Source organism: Falco cherrug, chromosome 8, assembly GCF_023634085.1.
Source record: "Falco cherrug isolate bFalChe1 chromosome 8, bFalChe1.pri, whole genome shotgun sequence".
Taxonomy (NCBI): Eukaryota; Metazoa; Chordata; class Aves; order Falconiformes; family Falconidae; genus Falco; species Falco cherrug.
Window position 1 is genome coordinate 39280921 of NC_073704.1, and position 25000 is coordinate 39305920.

General features: G+C 42.1%; 1 protein-coding gene and 1 long non-coding RNA gene across 7 annotated transcripts in view; one reads left to right on the forward strand and one right to left on the reverse strand.

The window, feature by feature from the left end:
* ZEB2 (zinc finger E-box binding homeobox 2) overlaps positions 1–25000 on the reverse strand; it is a 115868-nt gene that overhangs the window by 3144 nt on the left and 87724 nt on the right. For 5 of the 6 annotated variants that reach the window (XM_005433172.4, XM_055718599.1, XM_014285597.3 and 2 more), the window contains 6 exons: positions 22997–23068; positions 16394–16582; positions 15484–15698; positions 12848–12956; positions 10027–11996; positions 7807–7987 (listed from right to left, as the gene is read on the reverse strand). In XM_005433172.4, the coding sequence (XP_005433229.1) occupies positions 7807–7987; positions 10027–11996; positions 12848–12956; positions 15484–15698; positions 16394–16582; positions 22997–23068 (2736 nt within the window). The remainder of the gene's footprint in view (positions 1–7806; positions 7988–10026; positions 11997–12847; positions 12957–15483; positions 15699–16393; positions 16583–22996; positions 23069–25000) is intronic. The other variant, XM_027814773.2, reaches the window with a different exon arrangement.
* Positions 1239–4887, forward strand: LOC129736642 (uncharacterized). Its single transcript, XR_008733554.1, has 3 exons — positions 1239–2475; positions 2558–2584; positions 2639–4887. It is a non-coding gene; the product is annotated as an uncharacterized LOC129736642 (long non-coding RNA).

The window sequence follows — 25000 nt, forward strand, 5'->3', positions numbered from 1 at the left end:
GCAAAGATTGGAATTAGTGAAGACCGATCACCAAACTTAGATTGCAGAAGGCAAAAAATAAAATCAAACATTAGTACCTTCAGCCAGATTTTTTTTATTTTATTTTTGAAATGTCAAATTATAATCTTTATGTCATTCAACTAAATGTTCCAGAGTGGTGCAACCATGCAGGCAGATACAGTGCCAATTGGTCATTATTTTATATTTCATGCTATTTTTACACATATAAAAATGCTGGTATTTGGTGCCTGAAATGTGGAGCCCTGCTTTGCATGTCTTATTGCTAGAGCAGATTGTTAGGAACTTATTACTGAACTGGCCTGATTCCTCCAGCGTATTTATCATACTTAGCTAACGTGGCACGTGACCAGAACAGGAATAAACTTCACACCAGAGCCCTCCTATCCTTTAAGTTGTAGAAGTGTGGGGGGGTTGTTAATTCTTAAAGCAGCAAGCACAGGGAGAGGAAGAGTACGATGGAGGGTTGGCAAGAAAATGCCGGCTGAGAGCAAAGGGCTGGGAAGATGGGAGACCGTTACCAGCAGCACCGGCGTGGAAGGAAATCCAGCAGAAAAAAAAAAATTGTTCATACCACTGAAGGATCTCAGCTTCCAGGAAAACTCAGGCTGCTCCTTTATGAACCTGATCAGCTTTCTTTTCCTCTGCAGTCACTGCTGGGACTTGAAAGCAGGGAAAGTCGGGCATAAAAAAAATTTCCCTTCCATAGCAAAGTTGTGAAGAATGAATACCAAGGAATATGTTAATTTTTTTTGCCCGATCTAGTCACAGCTACCTTCAAGTCCCACTGTGAAAGTTCACATTTAATAAGGTGTGATTAACGAAAGCTCAAGGAAGCCAAAAATTGTATGTTATGAAATGAAGGGGAGATGTGGCAGGAAGGAAAATGTAGGAGAAACCACAGATAGAATAACCCAAGTGACAGGGAAATCAGCAGATGCTTCAAAATTGGAACTCAAACTACATTTCTTTGTACGAGAGTTTCCTAAGCTTGCACACATACAGGGTTTCATTTTTTTCTTTACTTCCCTTTAAAGTGAAATTGAACATTCAGGCTTGATATATCGAATTATAGCAGTATTGCTTTTATGATCTGTTTCCTAAATATGCATTTCTGCCAATTTAACCTGTTGGTTAAAAGCCAGGCTTGAAGAAATCTCCGGGCTTTGAGCTGTACGCGTACTTTGGCTTTGAACCTCCAGCCTTGACCTGGGGGTGCACTGAGCCCAGAGCCGGGAGGCAGCTCCCTGTGATGTGGAGCACAGATTTTGCCACAATGGGGAAATCCTGCAGTCTTAGCTCGGGAAATTTTAGCACAGTCAAGTCACTTACTCAAATTAGCTTTAAATCCCAAAGCACTCTCAACCTAAGCGCTCCTGCAACCTCAGCGCCTCTAGAAAACCCTCCCAGGTGAGGTGGGAGCTTTCCCAACGCTACCAGCTGCCCAGCTGGATGCACCAGATAGGCCTGCCTGCATCCCTGCCTCGTCCCAGCTGTTCTGCTGAGCCCACCCACGCTACTGTCCCTTTGCTAGTATCTCCATAGTTGCTAATTTTGTTCCTCATAGACCTTCTGCTTTTCCTCGTCACCTTTTTTTGTGTCCTTCTCCTCACTGAACCACCCACGCTCTCTCAGTCCCTCCCTCTGACTTACTTTTCCCTAACGCTGATGAGCCCAACCCTTGTCTTGTTCCAGTTCTCCATAGCACCGCTCCTTCTCCATTACTTCAGATTTCCTGATTTTTTTTTTTGATGCATACTACCTCTGATGCCCACTACACCCTTCTCACCCCACCACTGTGCTCCATCCAGCTGCCTAGCACTTTCCTTCTCCTCAAAAAGAAGTCAACCACTTCTACTGCTTATCCCAACTTGCTTCCACCCACCCTTCCCCAAGGCTGGGTGATGTGCTTGTCCCTCAGTCTTTGCCTGCTTTGCTCAGCCTTTGCACGTGGTGTTGGTTCAACACTGCACCTCCTGTTCGTGCTACCTGGTGCCTTCCCCCAGCCAGCACAGAGGTAGCCTGGCAGGAAATCATCCATATCTTATAAATTAATTTAGAATCAAGAAGATTAAAATGCTTCATATATTCATATTAATTTGTATTATTACTAAAAAGGCTATACTAGAGCTATTGAGTCTACTCCATCATATCAAGGACTCAGTTTTGATCTGAGGGAACATGACAGCTTGAGCAAAGTTCTTTGTTCAGACACCACACAACATACCTTAGCAGTGTGCAGCATGCAGCTGTTACAACACTAATTGAAATATGTTTTTAAATATATCAGGTTTCCAAACATTTGCAGAAGAATTATTTTTTTCCCCTGTGTTCAAAACTCAGTATTTCAGCCATTTAAAAGGAGTGCCTAATCCTTACAATGCATTAGTAGGTCATAAAATAAAGCTGAAGTATAGGTATTTTATACTGGGGATGGGGATAAGTCTACAATTGTAGGTGGATGGGGAGAACCTACAGCTGTAGGTGGATGGGGAGAAACTACAACAGTAGGCAGATGGGGAGAAGTCTACAATTGTAGGTGGATGGGGAGAAACTACAACAGTAGGTGGATGGGGAGAACCTACAACTGTAGGTGGATGGGAGAAGTCTACAATTGTAGGTGGATGGGGAGAACCTACAACTGTAGGTAGCCCTGGATGCTTTATCATCTATTTAGCTATCACACAGTAAGAACGTTGTCATGCAATGTCATGAGATGGCGATGGGTTGAAAGGAAGCAGATGCGAACACCCCACCTCCCAGGTTTTACCCAGTCTCATATGAGATGATCTGTGTCATCCATGTGGGATGGAGTTAGGAGAGAGGCAGCTCACAGGAGGGCTCAAAAACACTTGTGTGTCATCAGGTGGATGCATGATGTAGAAGCCACAGTGAAGTGGCTTCTCACTGAAATGAAACTAAATGATAAATCTCTCTCAAATATGTAAAGGAAGTGTTTAGGCTTTTTCTCATCCCATCATTTCCAAAAAGAGGTTTCCACAGGGGCTTGTGCTCAATTTACAGAGGGGAAATTATAACTAATCTCTTTGCAAAGTCTCTAAAATTGCATTTCTGTTAAAGCAAAACAACAACAAAGAAATCTCTAACAGTAAGTATATCTCAATCTTCCTGGGCTAAAGGTCTGTGACTGAAAAGCTGTGTGTTGCCCATTTGCAGTGGTATAGAAGTCAGAAGACATCAGATCATAAGCCATCACTGGTCCCAGACTAAATATCACCCATCCTTTGCCTAAGGCAAGTGGGTCTTTTTTCTATGGGAGGGGGCCAAACAGAAATCCCACTCTTTGGAGGAAAGAAGGAAACATTTTTGTGACAGTTTGTTTATATTTTTTAAAGGCAGATCTTTTGAAGCTGCTTGGGGGTTTGGATGTTAGATGTAGTCCCAATGGAGATGGATTAGAGGCCAGAGCACAGCGAAGCGGTCAAAGGTGCAAGATAAATGCAATTTATATATAATTGCCCAAGCTGCACCTGTTCCGTTTTGAATGGGAGACCTTGCCTGCAGAGCAAATTTCACAAGCCTAGAATATATCCCTTTTTTTTTTCTTTATCTCAGTGTAAAATAGGGAATTCTAAACTTGTATCAGAGTAAAGCAAGAAAAAATAATCTTTAAATAGCATGTAAATTTTTTATGAATCAAGCTCTAAATAAAGAAAACTCCTGAGCTGGGAATTCAAAATACTAGCCAAAGAGAGATGATTTGCTACCAGGCTCAAGAACAATATTTAGTTTACAGAATCAATCTGGAAATAAAACTAGTGCTTGCATCAGCATGAAAGCTACAAAAATAAAAAAAAGGTCTTAATAAAATATACAGTGGAAAAGGAAAGGATGAAAGCACTAGCACAGCTATGAGGCCCTCAGCAGCCCACACAAGTAATAAAATAGAATATGATGTAATATAGAACAACAATGAAAGGATTTAAAATTTCTAGGTAGGATTCTGAAAAACTGTTTCCAGCTTTTGTTGCAGAGCAGGCACGCTGCAAGTTTCCTTGTGAAGCTACGATAAAGCTGGTGTGTAGCAGACATGGGCGTTGACAACATCCGAACAAACACTAACCTTCACCTTACTCCTGAATCAGCCCAATGCAGCGTTGGCAGGCTGGATTTCTACCCAGGAGCCAGGATATTTCTGTTTCTAGATGCTCCATTCTGTTTGCTCTCCTGCTCACTTACCTACTGCTGTTTTCCCTCCTTATCTGCAATGCAAAGATCTTTGTGCTCACCACATGCTTTGCCATGAAGGCAACCATCTTCTTCACCTTTAGTAAGGAAAGTGTCTTGAACCTTGTGCTAAGCAGCTTGGAGAAAGCTGAGATTAGACGCACGCAGTATCTGCTCAACTAATTTCAGCCTGACCAAAGTTCATAAGACTTCACAGGAAAATAATGTGAGCACTTAATTCCCGTGCTACCTGCCACGCTCTGCACCGTAATTACAGTGCTGCATCCCCTGGTTTTAAAGAAGTAGGACCTTGTGAAGCTCAAACTCCAAGAGGCACACGTAACTTCTTTTAAAATTAAATGGCATCCCAAAATTAACATGGCAGAATTTGTTCCTGCAACAAACAATGACCTCTACACTAAATTTCAGATCAGCTAGAACCAACGTAATTCTCTCATTACAGTAATAAAATAAATTCTCCTTGTCCATATGAAGCTAGAAGCTATTGCAGAATACTGCTAATACTGCATAAATGAAAGACAATGGATTGTGAAATTTAGGCCCCTTTTTCTGCTGTGCTCAAGCTGTGGCAGACGTGGCATACAGAGGTAATCACAGAGCTCATTGATCTGCAACCACATGGTCCTACCAAAAGTTCTCAGATTGACACAAAGAACTGGCCAAATCCCATTCTTCTTCCTTCCTTGGCACAGAACTTGGCTCCACTGCAATACCTGTGACATCCCTGTTTTCTCCTTTACAACAGTTGGTGTAGCACGTGATTAAGGCAGCTCATGTAGTTTTACCTGTCAATGTTATTTTTTGCTCTAAATAATTTCTCTGGGGTAAATCTTTAGGGGCTGCAAAACAGGAATGTGTCCTCTCTCTGACTTCTTTAACCATCTGGCATAGGTTGCAGTAGGTGTGCGGACCATGAGAAGTGATAACAAACAAAAATCTGATTGTTCAAATATCAGAAAAAAGACCTAAAAAGCACGTATTTTTTTACATAGGAAAAAAGACATCAGCATAAACAACATCCACTATTTGTGCTTCTCCAGGAAATACAGGAAGTGTTCCAATTCCTCCTAAAATATGTCTTTATGAAGTAACAACGGATTGTGATCAGCTAGTCAGAAAACAGCAGCACACTCAGAAAACCAGCTTTTTCTCTTCTTTAGGTTTCAAAAAGTTGATTGAAAAATGTGGCCCTACTCTTACAATGACCCCAAATGCAGAAGATGCTGTTACTTTCAATACGATTCCTTCCACTGAACACGGAGTGCAGTTTCGCACCTATGTCATTAATGTTTTTTCCAAAACTATCAATTCAATTTGAAATTCACTTAAGATGCATGCTAAGCCATTAGCCAAAGCCCCAGTGAAATGTGCCTCCTGAAGGCTGTGAATCAGTTATGGAGGCTAGCCCAGCCAAGGTCTGCGGCGCTCCCAACCACCTCCAATGTTAGCGTGACGCGCAGAGGCTCCACGAAAGCAAACGCGTCCTTAATAATACTTCACACTTTGTATAGCGAGTTGCATCACAGGATTTCAGCCTGCATGAATTAAGATTTACAACACCCTGGAGAGGCGGGCTGGTATCATTTCCCTCTATTTCAAAGATGGGCGAAGGTGAGAGAAAGATGAAGCAATTTGCTGAAATTTGCAGAGGAAGTCTGTGGCAAGGCAGAAGAGCACCCGGCGCGCTTAGCCTCAGTGCCTGTGCCTCTGCCACAAGACCATCCTTCCTGTCTCTAAGTGCCGCGCTCGAGCTTGATGATGTGCCGTAGTTCTAGCATATTAAATATGACACCATATACACGTTCTGAATCATAAGGCTGACTCCCATAAAGCTGATGGACGTAAAGTTGAGAAGCCCGAAAGGGCAGAGCAGAGAAGAAGGAGAAAGTCCCTACACTGCAGCTGTGTGGTATTTTTCTAGGCAGTAGGTTCCCATGCTACTTAAAGACCAGAACATATTTTTGCTTTTACAAATGCAGTTTATTTTGCAAATCAAGGTGATTGCACACATTTCAGCTTGTCAAATTTTCAGCCTTTCAACCATATGTCTGTCGACCTTATGGACTACCAACTTTATGGGATTCAACCATATGTCCAGATCCCGATATATATGAAGGCCAGTTCTAACATAAGAGCTTTACGGTAGTAGCGTAGTAAACCATAATGTTTGCAGATGGCTGTAATAAAATCATTCAGGAGAGGAAAGGTGCAGGGACGTAAAGCCTTCAAAGCTTCTTCTACTGAATAAACAATTTGATCTGAATAATGTAGTGGGAAGCACATTCCACCAATGAACTAACCGATCTAGTCCAAAATGTTGCTTTTAATTTTCTCTCCTAATCCTACATGTATTTTAACTTCCTTTTTTATTTTCCTGTGTGGGATTAGCTTAAAATTTGGAAGAAAAGAATAAGAAGGTAAAATAACAAAGTAAAGAATTTTCTTTAAAAGGCACGGTCCACTTCTGAATTGTAAATTTTTCATATGTGAAATGTCAAATGGTTATGTGCAGCCTGGAAGATGTATTAATAGAGAGGTATAAGTTTTTTACCATCACATGGTGAGATTGAAGGATGATGTGACTTGCTTCATTTCCTGAAGTGGGACTCAGCTTTCAAAGTTAAGGAAAGTTTCCTCCTGAGTAAGCTTTTTCTAACTCTAGGATGTTGGAGTTTGGTTTATGTCTTGCTCCACAATAATTCACTTGATAATTCACATTCCCTTTGTCTAACATAACCTGATATCTCTATCATTTGGGGAGCTCCAGTCCTATTTTCCCCTAACTGAAATGTGCTGAGCCGATGTGTCCCCCTCGGAGACCTCTCCACCTCTGGGCTCATGCCTATCCTGGCTGAGAGTGGGGAAGAGAGCACTGCCTGCAAGGGAACCACAGCCAGCATAGGTGTGATGGAGGGGTTTTTCAAACCAAAATATTTTTTAAACTGACAATCTACGGTGTGCTTTGGCAAGCTTCCTTGAACTAGACAAAAATCAGTTCCTACTCATAAAAGGAGGAAACTTTCCCTGGGCATTAACTGAGAAGTGAAAAAGTGAAATGCAACCTGCTTGTACTGCTGGCACACAAAATCACAGCGAGAACAACCCCCGTGAGCTGTTTATTTTCAGATAACTTGGCCAGAGCCAGCTTTTGTGCTGCTAACGTCAGTGGAAGTTTTTCTATTGGATTAAATGGTGCAGGGTCAGATAGTGTCTAAGAAACAAGAAATACACTGTCCCTCTTCCTTCCCATGCCAGACTTTGCACTGACCAAGTTGCAGTTCTGAGTGCTAGAGCCTGCCTCATTTGAAGAGAGCTCATCCTGTGAGATGCTGAGTGCCAGCATCGTCACCGCACTCAGCACCTGACAAGACTCACCCCATCACATCCAACAGCACTTCACCAAGCAATACCCATTAAAAAAAAATAAAAAATAAGTTGAACTGAGCAAAAGTTATTACTCCTTCCCTGTGGAAAGCCTCAGCACCTGCCAAACTGCTCGCTGCACAAGTGTACTTGTGCAAGACTGCGAAGAGCATAGCAGGGAGCTCACCCCTCCTCTTGGCGCTGCAGCTGCCCTACCTGTGTGCTCGTATTTGTGTCGCAGCAGGGAACTGCTCTTCTGGAATGTCTTGTCACATAAGTCACACGCGTACATGCCACTTTCTGTCTTCTTGATCTTCTTTCGGGACAGACAGGAGTCAGAGTCCGTCATGTCGTCAAGGCCGGACATGTAGTCTGGGGTTCCATCAAGCAATTCTCCCTGCCAAGGAAGCACTCGTCAGCAACACCCACTTCCACCACTGCTCCTTCTCACAGAAGAATCAACCACCCCAGAAAAGTTAAAATCATGTCTGCTTAAGGTGGGGGTCCCTCTTAGCTTAGGAACCCATTGACAGTGAAACTACAGCTGATGGGAACTGTGGGAATAATGAGGAGCCTTCCACTTCTGTGCCTCGAACCAACTTTCGGGCTTTGAGCACTCTGCAATCGTATGATTTACACAAGCGGACACTATTTATCATACCAGCACCAAATATTTTCAAGGACCAGAAAAAGCAAAGGGGAGGCTCTTCATGGACGGCTGAAGGTATTGCAGTATTTAAAAGGGGTAAGTGTAAGCAACAGCTGAGAGATCATTCCCTTCAAAACACTGAAACTTGGATATATTCTGTATCTGTAGAAAGGTTTTAATTGAATTTTATATTTAGGTACAAATGTTATTATTATGCAATCCATTTAAATGTATGTCTCCCGACTAAAGGCCTCAAGCTATATTTTTATATTTAATTTTGTAATTTGAAATAGGGAATATTAATAACACTTTTTATCAATGTTCTATCTATGTTAAAACAGCCTTCAGCATTAAGCAATAATGAATGTGGATCAGTAAATTATTAAATTTCTTGATATTTATTTTGTCTTGATCCAAAGAGAGTGCAAACTTGCATGATAACATACATTTCCATTTGCTATCACACAGTTCAGTTTTCTTAGACTAGGTTTGCACTAATTAATATTAGAGAAGATTAAATAGGCTTAAATACATTTACAAAGAGGGCAGATGTACTGTAAATTGGAATAGTGGAACAGCTGTTATGGAGGTGCAGTGCTATTTATGCTCCTATTGTGCAAAGAAGGATTACAGCCTGTAATGTAAAACCATACCTGATTTTCACATTTGAAACTATAAAAGATTTACTAGTCAGTAAAATTACTAATAGACCATAATAGGACATAGGGGAACATGCACAAATGTAAAAAAAAAAAAAAAAAATTATTAATCTATAATCAGTTAATCTCATTTAACTAAACTCTGTACATTATATCTGAAAACGTCCGGCAAAAAGCTATAAAAGTATGTGACTTCTGTAGAGCAGCTCTTTGCTGTAGGCACGCAAGCGGTGAAGTCTTTTTCTACTCCTATGTTGGTTCTGGGACCACCTGAGAAAAGGATTGAAGGTTGTACCCAGGCAGGAAGAAGTGCTGACCCAGATTACAAGTCCAGGCAAAGACTTTGTTTGCAATTAAGGGCCTTGGCTGCTACCTCTCCAAATAATTTTGCTTAATCTCTGGGGTTTTTCAAAGCTGTTCCAGATGACTGGCAGGATTAGAGGACTGGTAGTCTGGGAAGGGCAGTAGTTGGGCTGAAGAAAGGGGCAACGGTGAAGCAACACCCCAACGTGTCTCATCCCCCAGGTATTCATGAGAAGAGAGAACGCCTTTCCGGTGCACAGTGGGTGAACGATCCACAATAAAACATGGAGAAGGAAGCTTTGAGGGCTTTCGATGGAACAGAGCTGCTCCAAGGCCATAGGGACCTCTGCTTAGAGGGACACAGCTTTGCGTCCAAGTGTCAAGGTGTTTCCTAAGGGGTCTCCCACTGCTCCTTTTCCCCGTGGGGAAACGTAGTTATGCCCTGCAAAGATCAGCTTCCCTACAAAGTTTGGTGGGTTTTATTCTGCAGGATGGGATTTTTCATGGACTTCATCATCAATATTATTATTATAATTTAGATACAATTCTAATAAGAAACAGGTGAGCTCTTCACAGAATAAAACCGTAAGTGTTATGCCTATTCAAAGGCATTGATCCTGCTTCTAATCCAAGCAGAGGTTCTTTAAAGGTAATTTCCTTTTCTTTTCCTATTGCAGTGCATCTTTGCAAGTTCAGACTAAAATAAACTCTGCTAATATTGTTGGAAATGTTGAATATAGCTCTGGGCTTTTTTCTTTTGGTAAAGGTTATATCACAAAATACTAAATTCAAGCTTTTTAAAAGAAAAGGGTTGCAACAATTTACCTGAAATCCTTGTTTCCGCTGGTACTTTCTCCTTTGCTGCATATCGGCAAAAGTAGCTGCTCCAGTTGGGTAAGTATAGGCCATATGTGGTAGGAAGCTCATCTGATCTAGTCCTGGGTATGGTCGCAGCCCAGGAATACTGGTCTGGACTGGTGGCATAAAAGTGGCTGGGGGAAAAGCGCTCTGTGGTGGAAGTGTTGTGTATAAAGGTTTGGCACTAAATGGGTTCATACCAAATACTGGGTTAGTGCTTTTATCCAAATTATTTGAATTAGAAAACTCCTTCTTGATAAAAGTCAAGTTCAGTGGCTCATCTGAGTTTTCAGATGATGAAGAAACACTGTTGTGTTCTAAATTTACACTATTAGATTTTGTTTTGTTCTTTGTGGCTATAATACTTTTGGGTTCCTTCATTTGTTTTGGTAAAGACAAGTCCAAAGGCTCAGCCTGAAGCTCCTCAGAAGAGAAACTGTTTGGAGTGTAAGAACTACTGTGGGAGTTTTTAGAAGATGTGGAAGAAAGATTTAAAGGAGAAGGAGTATTGCTCCTAGAGTGGTCCAATTTATCAACTGGTTTAATATTGGTAAAATGAGGAGGTTTTGTTAGCCTGAGAGGAGTATCACAATTAGTAACACTGTTATGGAGTTCAGCTATAGATGGTGAAGTTATAGAGTCCACAGGCTTTATTGGAGATCTGGCTGACAAAGAGTCTTTAGTGGGAGTGTTGTTGGTGGCAGCCAGCGCCACCTTGGCACTGGCCCTTTCCAGTGATGGTGACCTGGAACTTGAATACTGGTAGACTTTTCTTTGTTCAAACCATTCCTTCACAAATTCCTGAGGAAGGCCAACAGCAATGGAAATTTTCAGTAGTTCATCAGAGTTGGGTTCCATATTCATAGCATAATATGCTTTAAGTACAGACATGTGGTCCTTGTATGGGTTGATGGGGCTAGTCATTCCTTTCTCAGAAAGTACTGATGACAGCAAGAGGGTTTGCTTATCAAACACTCCAGGTTTGTTGGGAACCATGTTCTCATGAGGCTGAAGGACTGCCTTGATTTCTTCATTCATTTTACACAGGTAACGCTCATGCTGATGCAACGGAATGGGACCAGGAAAGCTTTCTTTACAGAACTGGCATGAAAATGGAGTGGATACATTATGGTTCTCTATCATCTTGTCTTCAGTTACCAGGTCTATTAGGGTTCGCAGCTTCTCTTTCTTAATGTTATTGAGCTGCCTCCTTGAGTCTGTGGTTAAGCTCTGGAGGCAAGCTTTGGCTTCATTGACTTTCTCTAATGTATAGTCAATAATACTTTTAGTGGCACCATTATGACTTACTACTGGAAGACCCACGGGGGGAATATTGGGGGAGGTAACTCCTTGTTCCTCAGCTTGAGAGCATGAATCCTTCATATGGTAAACCTTCAACTTGGAGATCTCTTCAGCCTTGCAGTCCATCTTCTGCCTGGAAACCGTGTTATCCACAATCTGTAGGACCTTCTGCACCTCACTTAAATTACTGCCTACCGCAGGAAACCCAAGCAATGGTGCTTCCATCCCTACACCTAAGTGCTGCATTGGACTTTGAGCAGACGCATGAACTCCTAAGGGGCTGGTTGCTCCAAGTCCACCATTCATAAAAGGACTAGTTGCACTAAACCCATGTGAGGCCATAAGAACCTTATATTCATTGAAATCTAGTGGTTCTGTTTTAATTTTCAGTAGGCCTGTTTGTTCAGACATACTAAGTGGTTTGCCATTCTCCAGCTTATTTCTCAGCTGTGTAATGGCTGAATTAGTAGGAGAGGAAGATACAGAATTAGGAGAAGAACCCGTCTTGATATTGTTTCTCATTCTGCCATTTACAGAGATTAAACCAATACACTTCTTGCTGCTGATGTGCGAACTGTAGGAGCCAGAATGGGAGAAACGTTTCTTGCAGTTTGGACACTCATATGGTTTTTCACCTAAAATGATAATTAAAACCAAATGTTAATTATCATTTTTGCTGCTATAACGGCAAGCGATCGCATTTGATACTCGACTGATCAGTGGGGAGAATATTAAGTCTATGAATACGGCCACACACCACCACTGCTTTACCTTCCTCTTTCTAGGGGTCTTGAGGTCAGTTTGGACCCATGGTCTCCAGCAGGCAACAGCCACCAAGGCGTGAGACTGGTCCCAGACTGACCATTGCAAGTCACAAGTAAGCAACCTGTGGCAAAGGGAGTCAAATCAATTCCAGACTGTTCAAATTTGATTGTGGTTTTTCCCTTCCAAAACCCAGGAATTTTCACTGGAAATTAATTTGGTAGGAGAACCTGAGTCCTGATGTTAGAACCTCCACATCGGCATTGCTGGAGGTTTGTTCCTGGACAGAGCCCAGTGGCATTCCGTGTGCCGACTGCTGCATCAAGCAGGAGAGCCCAAACGCACCAGTCATTCAACATGAGGAGCTTTGCGCTTACTTGTTATCTGAGAATATGGACTGTATTTCACTTGGGGGGACTTTGTGTTATGGAAAATATAATGGTCTCTTCAGGGTCCGACTGCACAGAAATGAGCGAACGCTTCTGGATTCAAACTGCCGAACAAACAATCTATATTATTTGCAGGAAGCTTTACTATTTCCAAATCTTTCAGCGAGACCGTGGTATTAACAGCATGATAAATGAGGATGACTCAGATATCACTTACAAAATACCTTAGTAGCTCCAAGAAGCCAGAAGCAGAACTGTGTAAATTTTAAGCAGTCTTTAAAACTCAGCTAATTAAACAAAATGCAAATGAGCACACCAGCACCTCCGCTACTCACCACTGTGAATTCGCAGGTGTTCCTTCAGATGGTGTTTATATTTGAAGGCCTTGCCACACTCAGTGCATTTGAACTTGCGATTGCCTGCTCCTTGGGTCAGCATTTGGTGCTGGGAGGGAAAGAAATTAAAAAAAAAAAAGATACCAACATGAATTTTATGCAAGAGAAACCATGAATTTCTAGCTTAAAAACAAAAACAAAATTAATGTGGATCTGAATTTATCAAGCGGACCAAAAGGTCTGCATGTACATTTATTTGTCTCATCAGTGTTGCAATAAAAATCAAAGTGTTGGCAGTAAACCGAAACAAATGAGAAAGTACTTTCACATGAGCATTCGATATTTGCTTTAGAATTATTTCCTAAGTCTCTCATCAAAAATGTGTTGCTTTAAGGTATCTTACGATGAGAGAAACTGTTTTATAAGAAGATTTGTGGCTCTTAATATTCCTAGCAGATTCTGAACATGTGGGACTCGGCTTGTTTAAAAATTCTGTTTACTGCATGTGTAGGAAAGACAGAAACACTGTCGTTAGTGGCATTTCGTGTAAGATTTAATTCATTATCAAGCAGAAGAGACTGTGTCTTCGGCATGAGCTGCTGCTGGAAATGTTTTCTAAAATCACAGAGCAGCAGGGAAGACCTGAGCTACCTTCCGTGCTATGTTTTCCCTCAGCGCTCTTTCTAAGGGGCGAGGGAAAGTTGAAAGTTAAAAGTGGCATAAGGATACAAAGGCAGCTGACCTTTTTGCAACAAGCAAGAAAAGCCCCGTGACTTTGAATTTGGGGAAAAAAAAATAAAAAATGTAGAATATTCAGAATAATGCAGCCAACCATTCTGGATGCTCAAGGTAGGAGGTCAGCCTTCTGCAGGCAGCCACGACACAAAAGCCTATTGCAGGAGCAAGAAGGGGGGGAAAGGGGTGGGGGGTGGGGGGGGAAGAAGGGGGGGGGGGGGTGTGGAAAGGCAGCACCGAAACGGTATGACAACTGCGAGGGTGTGCTGCCTCTTCCCACATTCCTGGCGAGACAGATGGTGTTACATGGGACACAGGGAGGTTTGTTCAAACAGCAGCAACCTTCAAAGATCAAGCAGAGCCCAGCCCGCCGCGCGCCATTGAGGGACCCGCGCTCATATGTTGCTGAGTTGCATAAACAAACAGCAACAGCTGTTTTGCCTCCCCCCATCGCCCTCCGAGGACTACTATAAACTTTAGTTGTGCCACTGTTAATATGATACAATCATTTTAATTTACTAATTGTAAATGCCATGAGCAAATGAGGGGACTTTTCAACACCAAAGCTACCATTCATAATGCGCCAGTACCAGCGCGCTCTCGCATGTGAAATTTCAGGCAGTTACGTTGGATAAATATCCAGGCGGGGTTTTTTTTTGCTCCTTTTTCCCCCTGGCGTTTTTAATGATACGAAGCAAAAGAAAGAACCTTACGGTGGATCAGGTTAGGAAAAATACATATGTGAAAATGTGTTTGTCTACTGGAAAAGCCATGGGAAGGAAAGAACTGGAGAAACCATTCTGGAATCATTTAAATTGATTTAAGATCATGCAAAAGATATGGTTCTCTTAAAAATGCTAATTGCAAAAATCGTGCGGTTAGATGTGTGTTTGCCTAACTGAATTTGCCTTATGCTGAGAAAAACCTACCAAAAGAAATAGAGCTGATCCTGATTTTCAGGTTTTTTAAGAAAAATAAATACAGCATAAAGCCTTTATTACATGGCACAACACAGGTATCTATTTATTTAAGTTTTAACCATGCCATTTGAGTTTCCATTACAGCCCTTCATGAGACGGGTTTTCAGAGGTAATACTCCGGCGAGGACAAGAGTCGACTTTCTGCTGGTAGGTAAAGAGTTTTGTGGCACAGGTCTGTCGCCAGCCTGCTTAGGAGCACCAGGGAAGCTCAGTCACCTGTTTGCGATACGCAGCATTTCCTTAAATGCAGCACTGATATAATATTACATGCATCACATTCGAGGAAAAAACCTGCTTTGATTTATTGCAGATACGCTGCCAGGCTATACAAATGACAGTGATGCCACAATTCTAGTGCATGCATGCGTTAGTGGCACAATCACAAATGATAGCCTATATGTAGGATAGGAAGAGTTATCCTGAAAATGTGTAATTATGTTTAACAAACGATTATACAAAATACGCGTAATTTCACGTGATTGAAAAGGTTACTCAAAAAGTAATGAAAAAATATTAGCGGATCTTTTAGCATGTCTTGGAGCTCCTATTTGCAACACTGCAAAGTAAAACTAGGTGAAAAATGGAATTAAAATTGCTGAGATGTTTAATAATGTATAATTAAAATGCTACAGTTTCATTCACTTTTTGAGGAACATAAAAACGAAACTAAAGTCAAGTTAAAGTGCAAATAAAATTTCTAAATTAGAAATTAACACACTCATTCGATCGTGAACATAAGACTATTAAATCATATTAGAAGAGACCATCAAAAAATCATTTAGACCTCAATTAAAGCTATTACCATTAAAAGATCTGCATCTTCAAAATGCCATGAAAAATTAATAATGATTGCCAATCAAAGCAATATCGTTTCTCTAAGGGGTTATTACAGAAAGAAATCACTTAAAACCAGCCCCCCACCTGATCTGTCCCTGGCTTGTGTGTCACCATATGCCGCTCGAGCTGGGTGCGGTAGGCAAACGTGTAGTTACAGAGAGGGCACGAGAAGTTCTCCTCGTTCTTCTCGTGGCGGTACTTGATGTGCTCCTTGAGGGACGTCAGGCGCTTGTAGCCCCGGTCGCAGTAGGGGCAGGTCAGCAGTTGGGCGAAGGCATCTGGAGTTCCAGGTGGCAGGTCTGCGCCCCGGGATGGGGGGGGAAAGAGAGGCAGGCCAAAAGGTCAGCAAATCAATGGCAGCTCATGGGCTGATTGCCCAGGATGGTATGAGAGGAATCGCTGCAATCTGCTGCCCAAGAGGGAGGGACGGCGCTTCCAACCGGCGGCGGGAGGCACCGGCACCCGCTCACGCCCACGGCAGACTCACAGGACCCGCTCCGGACCCCGCTAGGAAATTAATTACGGTCAGCGCTCCTCACACCGACCTCACTGGCTGGGAAACTAAGAAATACTTTTCCTGATCAATTTGTGATTTGCATTCCAGGCCCAGCTCATTGTGTTACTCATGCCATTGACCGAATCCTTCCTACTGATGCTTTTCCAATTATTTATCAAGGTGTCAGAGAGCAATAGGCCGGCTACCCCATCTTTTGTTGCATTAATACTCTATTGAAACTTCCCAAACTTCCAGCTAGAGCAGCAGCCTTCCTCCCGTTTACATTCAGCTCTTCAGTTCACCCGCCAGATAATACAAATTTGCTGACTAAAAAATCACAATACACTGAAATTACAGCCCCAATCTTTGCTCATGAAATTCCATGCCGCTGCAGCTGTTCTTCAATTTTTAAGGTAAACACCCAGGCATGTAGTGCATTTATAATTGCAACAGCTGCACGAGGTCAGGATACTGGCTAAAAATGAATTACAGCCTCACCATTTTCTTCTTGCCCATTGGCCTCTGGAGTGCCAAGGCGAGACAGTTCCTCAGGGGCTTCGGGGTAAATAATGGCCGTGTCGCTGCGCTGCAGGTACTCCGCTATGCTGACTGCATGCCCATCTCCTTCCTCCAGTTTCCTTTTGGCGAAATATTCCTCAAAGTCCGACGTGCAATTTGCGTTCTTCACTAAAAGGAGAGAAGGGGAAAAGAAAAGGGGGTTTGAGTGCACCCTGCCTGAGAGCTTGGGTCCCTTAGCTTCGTTACACATGGCTGAGCTGGTGTACTGGGGCTACAAGGCTGGGGCTGCAGCTGGATCCTCACCCTCATCGGTCTTGCTCCAGCTTCTAATAAAATTAATGCGAGCTTTCCACCAGCGTGGATGGAAGGAAGGGTGGGCAGTTAAATTAACAAGAACACTGGCTCTGCGGGGCAGCAGGAGACATTTACGAGGCTTGGGTAATGCAGGTAATGTTTCATCTATGGAACCTGAACCTTCAGGGGGCTCCTGGGGGACCCACAGCTTTTGGCATGAACACAGCTCAACCTACAGGACTGAGTTCAGCCGCCCCCAGATCCCACAGCCCCTGAGACAGTCCCTGCACTGGAGACGGTGGTTGCAGGTAGTGAAGACCAAAGCTCTTCTTCTCCAAGACAGGTCCTGCCTCAGGCTGCTCTTCCTGGCAGGCATAAGAAGAGAATTGCTCACAACACCTTCCTTTTTTTTTTTTTTTTTCCTCCCTGAAAAATTAACTTACAATGGGAGAATACATTGTTTTTTAAAAAAATATTTCTTCAGAGATTTCTGCAAATAGAACCACATGTTTTAGACCATAACAGGGATACCAAGCCTAACACCACTTTTACAGTCTGTAAGAGAGTTTTCCTTCTTTTCCTAAAATATGAACTTAATTTTGTATTGTCCATGCAATATCCATGAAACTTAATATATGCTCAACCACAAAACATCCTGTTACTAAAAATATACTTTTCCCCTCCATGTATGAACACTGCCTACAGAAAAGACCTTAAAAACTCTGCGAGCCTAAAGACAAATATGAATATAATTATAAAAAGTAGAAACGTTGTATTTATAAAATATAAATATATTTAAAAAGGAGTTGATAATTTTCTTCAATTTATTTTTTTTCGTAACAAATCTTGGAAGATTGTTGGTGTCAGGGAATTAAAGACACTTGTTTTTAACTGACCGTAAATAAAAAGAACAGCTTATGATTGATTACATTTTTAATGTATTTCTCCTTAGGTGAAATAAGAAAATGAGGCAGCACCATAAACTGTTCTACAGGTCTTGTAAAAGTAAAATATTAAATGGCATGATTCTGCTCTCACTGATGCCAGGTAGCAATATGAAGTCAACTCACAAAAATCAAAGGGATTATGGCCCTACAGGTTTCTGCTGGTTTGTAACCACTGGAAATGAGAGACTAACCAGCTCCTTGGTGGTTAGAAATGAGTAAATACTGTGCCTCGGCTTCCTACAAAAATGCAAGGTGATTCTGGCAGTCAGAATGAGACGTGGCCTCTGACTGGGGCAAACTGGAAACCTGAAAGCGCCTGATTTGAAGCGCTGATCTTGTCATCATCAATAAAAGTAGATACTGTTCTATGCAAACCTCATCCCCTTAGCCGATAAAAATCAAATCCTCTGGCTGAGACAAATATGCCCTATTTTTCGTATGAGCTGAGCAGCTTCTCAACTGTTCTGCAGTATTTTAGTGACAGTGACCAAATGGCACAGGGCTCGGGACCCTGGTTTTGGAAGGAAACTTCTGCTCCTATCTCAGCGGTTGGTAGGGAGTCTCTGCAACCCCACAGAGCTCCTCCCTTGGTCCTTCTGTAACTCCTGCTATCATTTGTCCTTAGCATGAGAAACAACATCTTTTTTTTTTCCCAAAAAAAAGCGCAACTTCTAGAGAAGGGGAGTGTGAGTACAGAGAACATGACCAAGTACCTTACCTCCATTTTGTTGCTGGCAGAGAAACATAACAAAATGGTGGTCACTGAAGTACACCACCTGCACAAGGTTTTGGCTTTTTGTTTTTATCAGAACAAAGCTGAGACATTAGTTTTTATGTTGGAAACCTGACTTTTCAGTCCTCACTATGCCTAGGTCTTCCAACTGTTGCAAGACCATCCACCCGCTGGCTTAGCACTACCCCATCCCTGCTCCTTCTCTTGGCTGAGCAACAGAACCAAGGAAAGCAAGTTTATTTTTTGCCAGATTCAGGACATGACCCAGTAAATGCTACCTGTGAAGCAGGGAAAGAGAGTTTTTCTCCAGAGAGGAGATATGGGAGCAGGAAGGGGAAAGGGTGGGACAAGGGCTCCAAGGGATGGCTCCATGCATCATTCTCCTCCAGGCAGGCTCGGGAAGGGGGGGGGGGGGGGGGGGGCGGTGTTAGAGCTTGCAACGGCATTTATAGGGTGAGGATTCTAGCCACTGGGCAAGGCCTGAGTTAATATTAGGAGCTTCAGTCACAAATTCGAACCCAAACGAGGTTCTTCCTTCCCGGCCCCCAAGTCTATCTGGAGGCTTATCCAACAGGCTGTGGAGGACTGCTGCAATATTACTGGCCTTGGCTTCCTAATTCTCTGGATTATTTAGTTTCTATGTCTGTACATGCAATCCGGGAGCTAAAGCAAATGTTTATGTCTACATTATAAACCCCTAAAAACAAGGGGATTTAGTGGAAAAGCTGACAGATCCTTAACTGAAACAATACAACCAGTGCTGCAACACTGCAGATTAACATAAATAGCAAAAGATGACCATGTGTATCTGGTTTGTCACCAGCGATGTTACTGACAATTCAGACATGGCTGGAAGCTCACTCAGTGTTACTAAAAAGACGCATCTGATAACCATTAGGTTTCTCTCCCAATTTCAGGGGGGGAAGCTTGCTTCCCCCCTCCATGCCCTAATTTGTTTTCCATGCAGAAAGTCATGTTCCCAGATTCTTCGTGGGCTGACATGGAACACACATTGCACATCTCCTCCTGCGAGGCAAGAATTTCAGCGAAATCTACGGCGGGTGACCTCACCAAATAAGTCTTTTTTTAATTAATTATTGTAGCCTGGAGAGCAGAAATATTTTCAGCTCCAAAAGCTGATGTGGCCATGTCACATAAAAATAAAACACATTAAGGAAAGCTATCTTTGGAGGCATTTAGGACCTTTCAAGATAAAGTGAGAGAGAGGTTCGAGGAGCTTGGGAGACCAGTTATTTTGTGTGGGAACTCGTCCTGCGAGATGGTGATAGCTGCCCTTAATCGCAAACAAAGCTAATAAAACCACAGCCTTCATTAGCCAGGAAGTGAGAGGCCCCCATTGGTACACACAGATTACAGCCTGAAAACGGCCTGTCCTCCAACCTGCCAAGTTTTACTTCTGTTTTCCTCCCTCCAAAGGTTTTTGGTTTTGGGGTTTTTTTCCCCTTCTTTAAATTATATTAAGAGATCTTTACTTGAAGCTTGTCAGATGTTAGTAATAGAAACCAGGAAAATTTTTGTGTTTACAGGAAACTTATTAATCTGTTTTCTGCAAACATCGCAGTTGTAATAACCGTAACAGGTACAATAACATAAACTATAGGAATTTATTCATTCACATTTTAAAATACCCTTCTGCAAAACATCATTTTGCCAAGTAATTGTTTCAGAAATCCCTAGAAATATTTACAAATTAATTTAGCAGGACCAAAGACTCAAATTTTCACTCTGATGGTTACTTTTGCTTTTCCACTATAAAGCCTCCATGGCTCATTATAAAAATATAGTTGATTAATGTATAGATAACAAGATTTCTTTTTTCAGTACTGCTAGGAAGTGGCCACTCTGACAATGGTAGAATAATTTAATAACAGAGATTTTCTCTTTTAGTTTTCTTTCTCTGCTAATGACCTCCTGCAATGAATATGATGCTACAATCACACCGCAGTTGTTGTGTGCATCTACAGCAACTTTGCAGCTGGATGTATGTGAGGAGTCTGACACCGTATCATCTATCTCTGTGCTCAGCCCAGGTGATAGAGCACTGTGAGATCTGGTGTCAGGAGGGAGAGGCACAGTCTATTAGGTGAGAAAGACCTCCTTGGTCCATCTGGCAGAGCCCGTGTCAACCTGTAGGAAGCCCTAAAGGGCTATCCTGGAGATCAGAAGGTCACTGTGGTATGGCTTTCGCTGAAGATGGAGTCACCGATCCAACTTCTTTCAGTGGGTCAAGTCTCAGCCTCACCTCAGCTATTTTATTAGTTAGTATTAAATCCCCCTACCAGCTGCAGGGAAAAATTGAGGCCAGACACTCAAGACAGGCCTAAGGCCTACGGTGAGGCTGAAGAATAAAACTTTGGACACTTCCCAGACTAGCTAGAAAGGATCTCCAATGTCTCAGGGACTGACCTCTTCCCTTTCCTCCTCAAATAACAGCCCAGGCACTGCAACAGGCAAGCTGGAGAAGTTTTCACTCTGCATGAAGGATGCTGCAGCTCCTAATAGTCAAGGTGAAAAGACCGGCAAAAGCATCTAGTTTATCAGATGATTTAATATGACTAAATAACCTGACATCTCTCCTAAGAAACTTTGGAGACCGCAGCCATTAGAGAAAGGTGTTCTACCCAAGCGGCCCAGGCATCAGCCTCCCCTAAAGGAGGTGGCTGGGAACGCCTCAGTGATAAAAGATGTGAATTAAATGGTAGCAGAGCACTAGACAGCTCATAAGAGTTACTTGAGCAAGCTGCCCATCACAGCAAAGAGCAGCTGGAGTAAAGAGAGGTGGGACTGTTGCACAGGACATTAGGGAAAAAATTGCCAGGTGCGATACCCAGAGCAGCTTTTGCATTTTAAATGCAGACCGCCTAAATGCAAAGCACTCTCTGAGCCACGAGTCCACAGCACACCAAGCTGGGTAGGGGCAACCCTTATCTTTTCCCCCCAGAAAACTGGTTTCAGAAGAAGCAGGACACCCCGTGGACCCCACACAGAGTTAGTGACAGAGCTGGGGGGAGCTCGACAGCACCCTGCCCCCAGAGAGATGCCGTGAAGCCAAAGTCGAGAAGGCAGAAGAGACCATCAGATATTGGAAGGGAAGGGGCTAAGAGGACACGAAGTCTTCCCCCTCAAGCAGACCACAGTGCAAGTATGAAAGAGTCAAGGCCTGTTATGGTAAGGAAAATATGTGCAAAGGAAGTCACATTGCACTGATAGGGGACCTCAAAGGCTCTGGTAATGGTAATCCAGATAACCATCAAGTCTTATTTCTGAATCAGACGTCTCTTAAAGTCCTGTTTCTCCAAGTGCTAAGCACAATCTGTCACTTAATTAGCATCCCTTGGAAATAATAAAGCTTTTAAAATACATATCTATCCAGTTCTGTAGGGCAACATCATTAACTATACACGTAATGATAAATTGTGCCTCGGTGCCACCTCCTTTCATGCATAATAAAACTAATGGATGAGAAAAGCAGTGACATGGCTTTATTTTCCTATTATTTTCCCCCTCAAGAATTACAAAGTAAATTTCTTGTGTTACTTAATAAAGGCATTGGGGTTTTATGTGGGTGTTACCAACATTAGGAAAGTGTGAGTAATAAAATCCTTGCAAGACTTAGGTACCACCTTTTACAGTAATATTTGTAGAGGGCTTTACCTATGAACTAAATCGCATAATGGAATGCATAGAAATATACTTACAGTAGAAAACTTACTTTTAACCCTGTAAATCAGGGCTATCTGCAACATCTTGACTTGTGACAAAATGCAAAAGAAACATTGGGTGTCGTATGGCATTCAGCTGTGCTGAGGATGGAGCGGGGCCTTGTGGCCTTTGGAAAGAACATGGTAAACCCCTGAATTGGTTTGGATTAGAAAATAGTAACAGAAACCTTTTGCTGTTTTGCTTTGCTACAGAGCTCAGAGATGATACCTGCTAAATATCTCTGTCCCCTTTCTTGTTCCACAAAATGTATTGATTTCCAAGAAGAGGGGAAAGAAAGAGATGTGGCAAGTGGGAGAAAAAAAAAAAAAGATTAGCCAGAAACATAATAATCTCATAAATATGCATTTAAAGTGTGTGTCTGTGTATCTATGTAAGGGGTTTATGTGTGTCTTGCTGAAAAGATGTTTTCAGTTTCTGAAGTAGCTTACTCTGTGCACCATGTGAATCGGGGGTTGCCAAGAAGGGTGCACCCCATCCTCATTATCACACTCTTTGTACAGTCCCTCTCATTAAAAGACTACTGTATCTTGGTCCAGCTACTTTAAACTATACGAGATTCGCCCTCGCTGGGAAAACATACCGCTGAAAACTATTAGCTCACAAGGATGCAGTTGAAAGGAGGTAGGGGCTGGCGTGTCGCGGAGCACGGGAGGGGTAGCAAGGACTCTCACCGGATGAGCTTGTTGCTGCACCGTTGTGATCGAATTGGGGGGAAATATTAAAAACCAGAAGAATTATGTAGATGGTTCCCAACTGTTCAACTGGCAACAGCAAAGAAATTGTTTGGCCGCTCCTCCCCTTCATGCACAGCTAAGCTTAGACGATACCGAAGCAAAGTGATGCTCTCACCATGCAAGACCTTACCTGTACCATTGTTTCCAGTGGTCTGAATTGTGGCTTCAGGCCCCATAGTGTCATAATCTTCCTTCATTTCTTCTGTGAAAGAAGCATGCACACTTTTAGCATTCACACGTTACTGGGTTGCTTTACAGAGCTAGGGAGCACGCTGCAGTGAGAGGGAAGATCCTGCTAAGGGAAGGAGAGAAAAGGGCTCTTGTGGACCTTCACACAATGGCTTTGTTCTGGCAACCGAATGACTTCAGCCCCGCTGGATGGATGAGAACTTATTTACTTTAAACATGACAGCGAGTGGTGGAAAACAGAACTGTTTGTTTGGAGTAAATGAAGGGATTTTCCCTATATTGAATCTAATAAGCAGTCAGGTGATTCAAAGGGAATTTTTTAGGGTTTTTTCCCCCTCCCCCTGTATTTAAAAGAAATAATCAGTTAACGGACACCGTGACAGCTGTACCTGGAAGAAACTGCAAATACAAAAGGAAGACATAAGAAGTTCTTGTATCTCTATCTCTATCTATCATCACACAGATCTTCTGAGCTGTCATCATCGTTTTAACCTCATTTGAAGTGTAGCATGTATTAATATCAAGTGGTGCAGAAATGTGACGAATTTTCAACTGTGGGCAGCTCTTCTCTACCCTCACTATTTGTTTGCGTCTTCTGTGCACTCTCTGTGTGCTGACAAAGTCTGCCTTTATGGCCATAAATTGGGTTAATTCACATGCAAATGAGCATGATACGTGTAGAATTATTTACTGTGTATTTATCATGGATCGGTTTACTTTCTGTGAGACTGGGGGTTTGGAGTGACTTAAAATAGCGTTTTGAAGGGGCTGAGTGCAGCCCCATCACTGGGGGGAAGGCTTATTTTCATGGATGTTTCAGCCTGCCTCACAGTGCCTGTCAAACTTGGTTTCTTGCTGATAATTTGTTAGTTCAAGTGCAACAGGTATTCACACATACAGCCTGGTTAAGACTTAACCCTCCAAAGGGTTTTCACAGGCGAAAATAAATATACATAGAGATTCTTTCTCACCTTTTCAACTTCTCCTAAATGCCAGCCTTTCTTTACTTGAAGACAAGCACAAACATACAATCTTTTTTTTTTTTTAAGTGAGAGAATTTAGTATTTGAGATTTAAGTGAAAAATCTGCTTTAATCTTTCACTTAGCTTCACTTGTAAGAAATAAAATGTCAAAAGGCACCCAGGAATGGTTCAACAGCTACTAAAAAAAAAAAATAATTTCCCAGAAACAAACACAAGTCGATGATGATTCAGGAAGATGGATGCCGCTCAGCCAATCAAGTGATAGACTGGCAAGCAGATCAAAGTATGCTATTAAAATCTTATTGATACATGAAGCATTAAAATTCTTATTTCTCATTTTTTGTGAGAAAGATTTTGATGAGGACAGAAACTGGCCCAGTATTAATCCATTTCCATGACAATTATTTGACTGAAGATAGGGGAATAATATAAACAGAGCACATTCTCAGTTCATTCCTAAATTTGTAATCTTGTAGTATTCTTCAGATGTCACATTCTACAAGTAATTAGTTGGTAGAATAACAGGTTCTAATTGTATCATTCTAATCAAAACTAAAGCACAGAATGACTTAATTCAGTGCTTTACAACCAGCGTACAATGCTGTGGTATAAATATACATGTTTATGGCTTTGAAGCTTAAAAAAAAAAAAAAATCATGAAAGCTCTTAAGTTAAAATATGCAGGTACAAACAGATGCTAAATTTGTACAAAAGCATAGAATATGCAGACCAGATGAAAAATATTTGTTTAAACTGTACAGCAGACAAGCCAGCCTTGATTCTTTTCCCAGATCTGGCATTCTGCCTCTCTACGGATCATTTTCATGGGGATATCTTGCGTCCAAAACATTTAGGAGTTCAATATGTATTAATAAAATGCTGTCAATTATGATAATTGATCTGCTAGGCCAGTCTCACATCTGATATTTTTATTGCAGCCTACCAGAAATTTTAATCAAGGT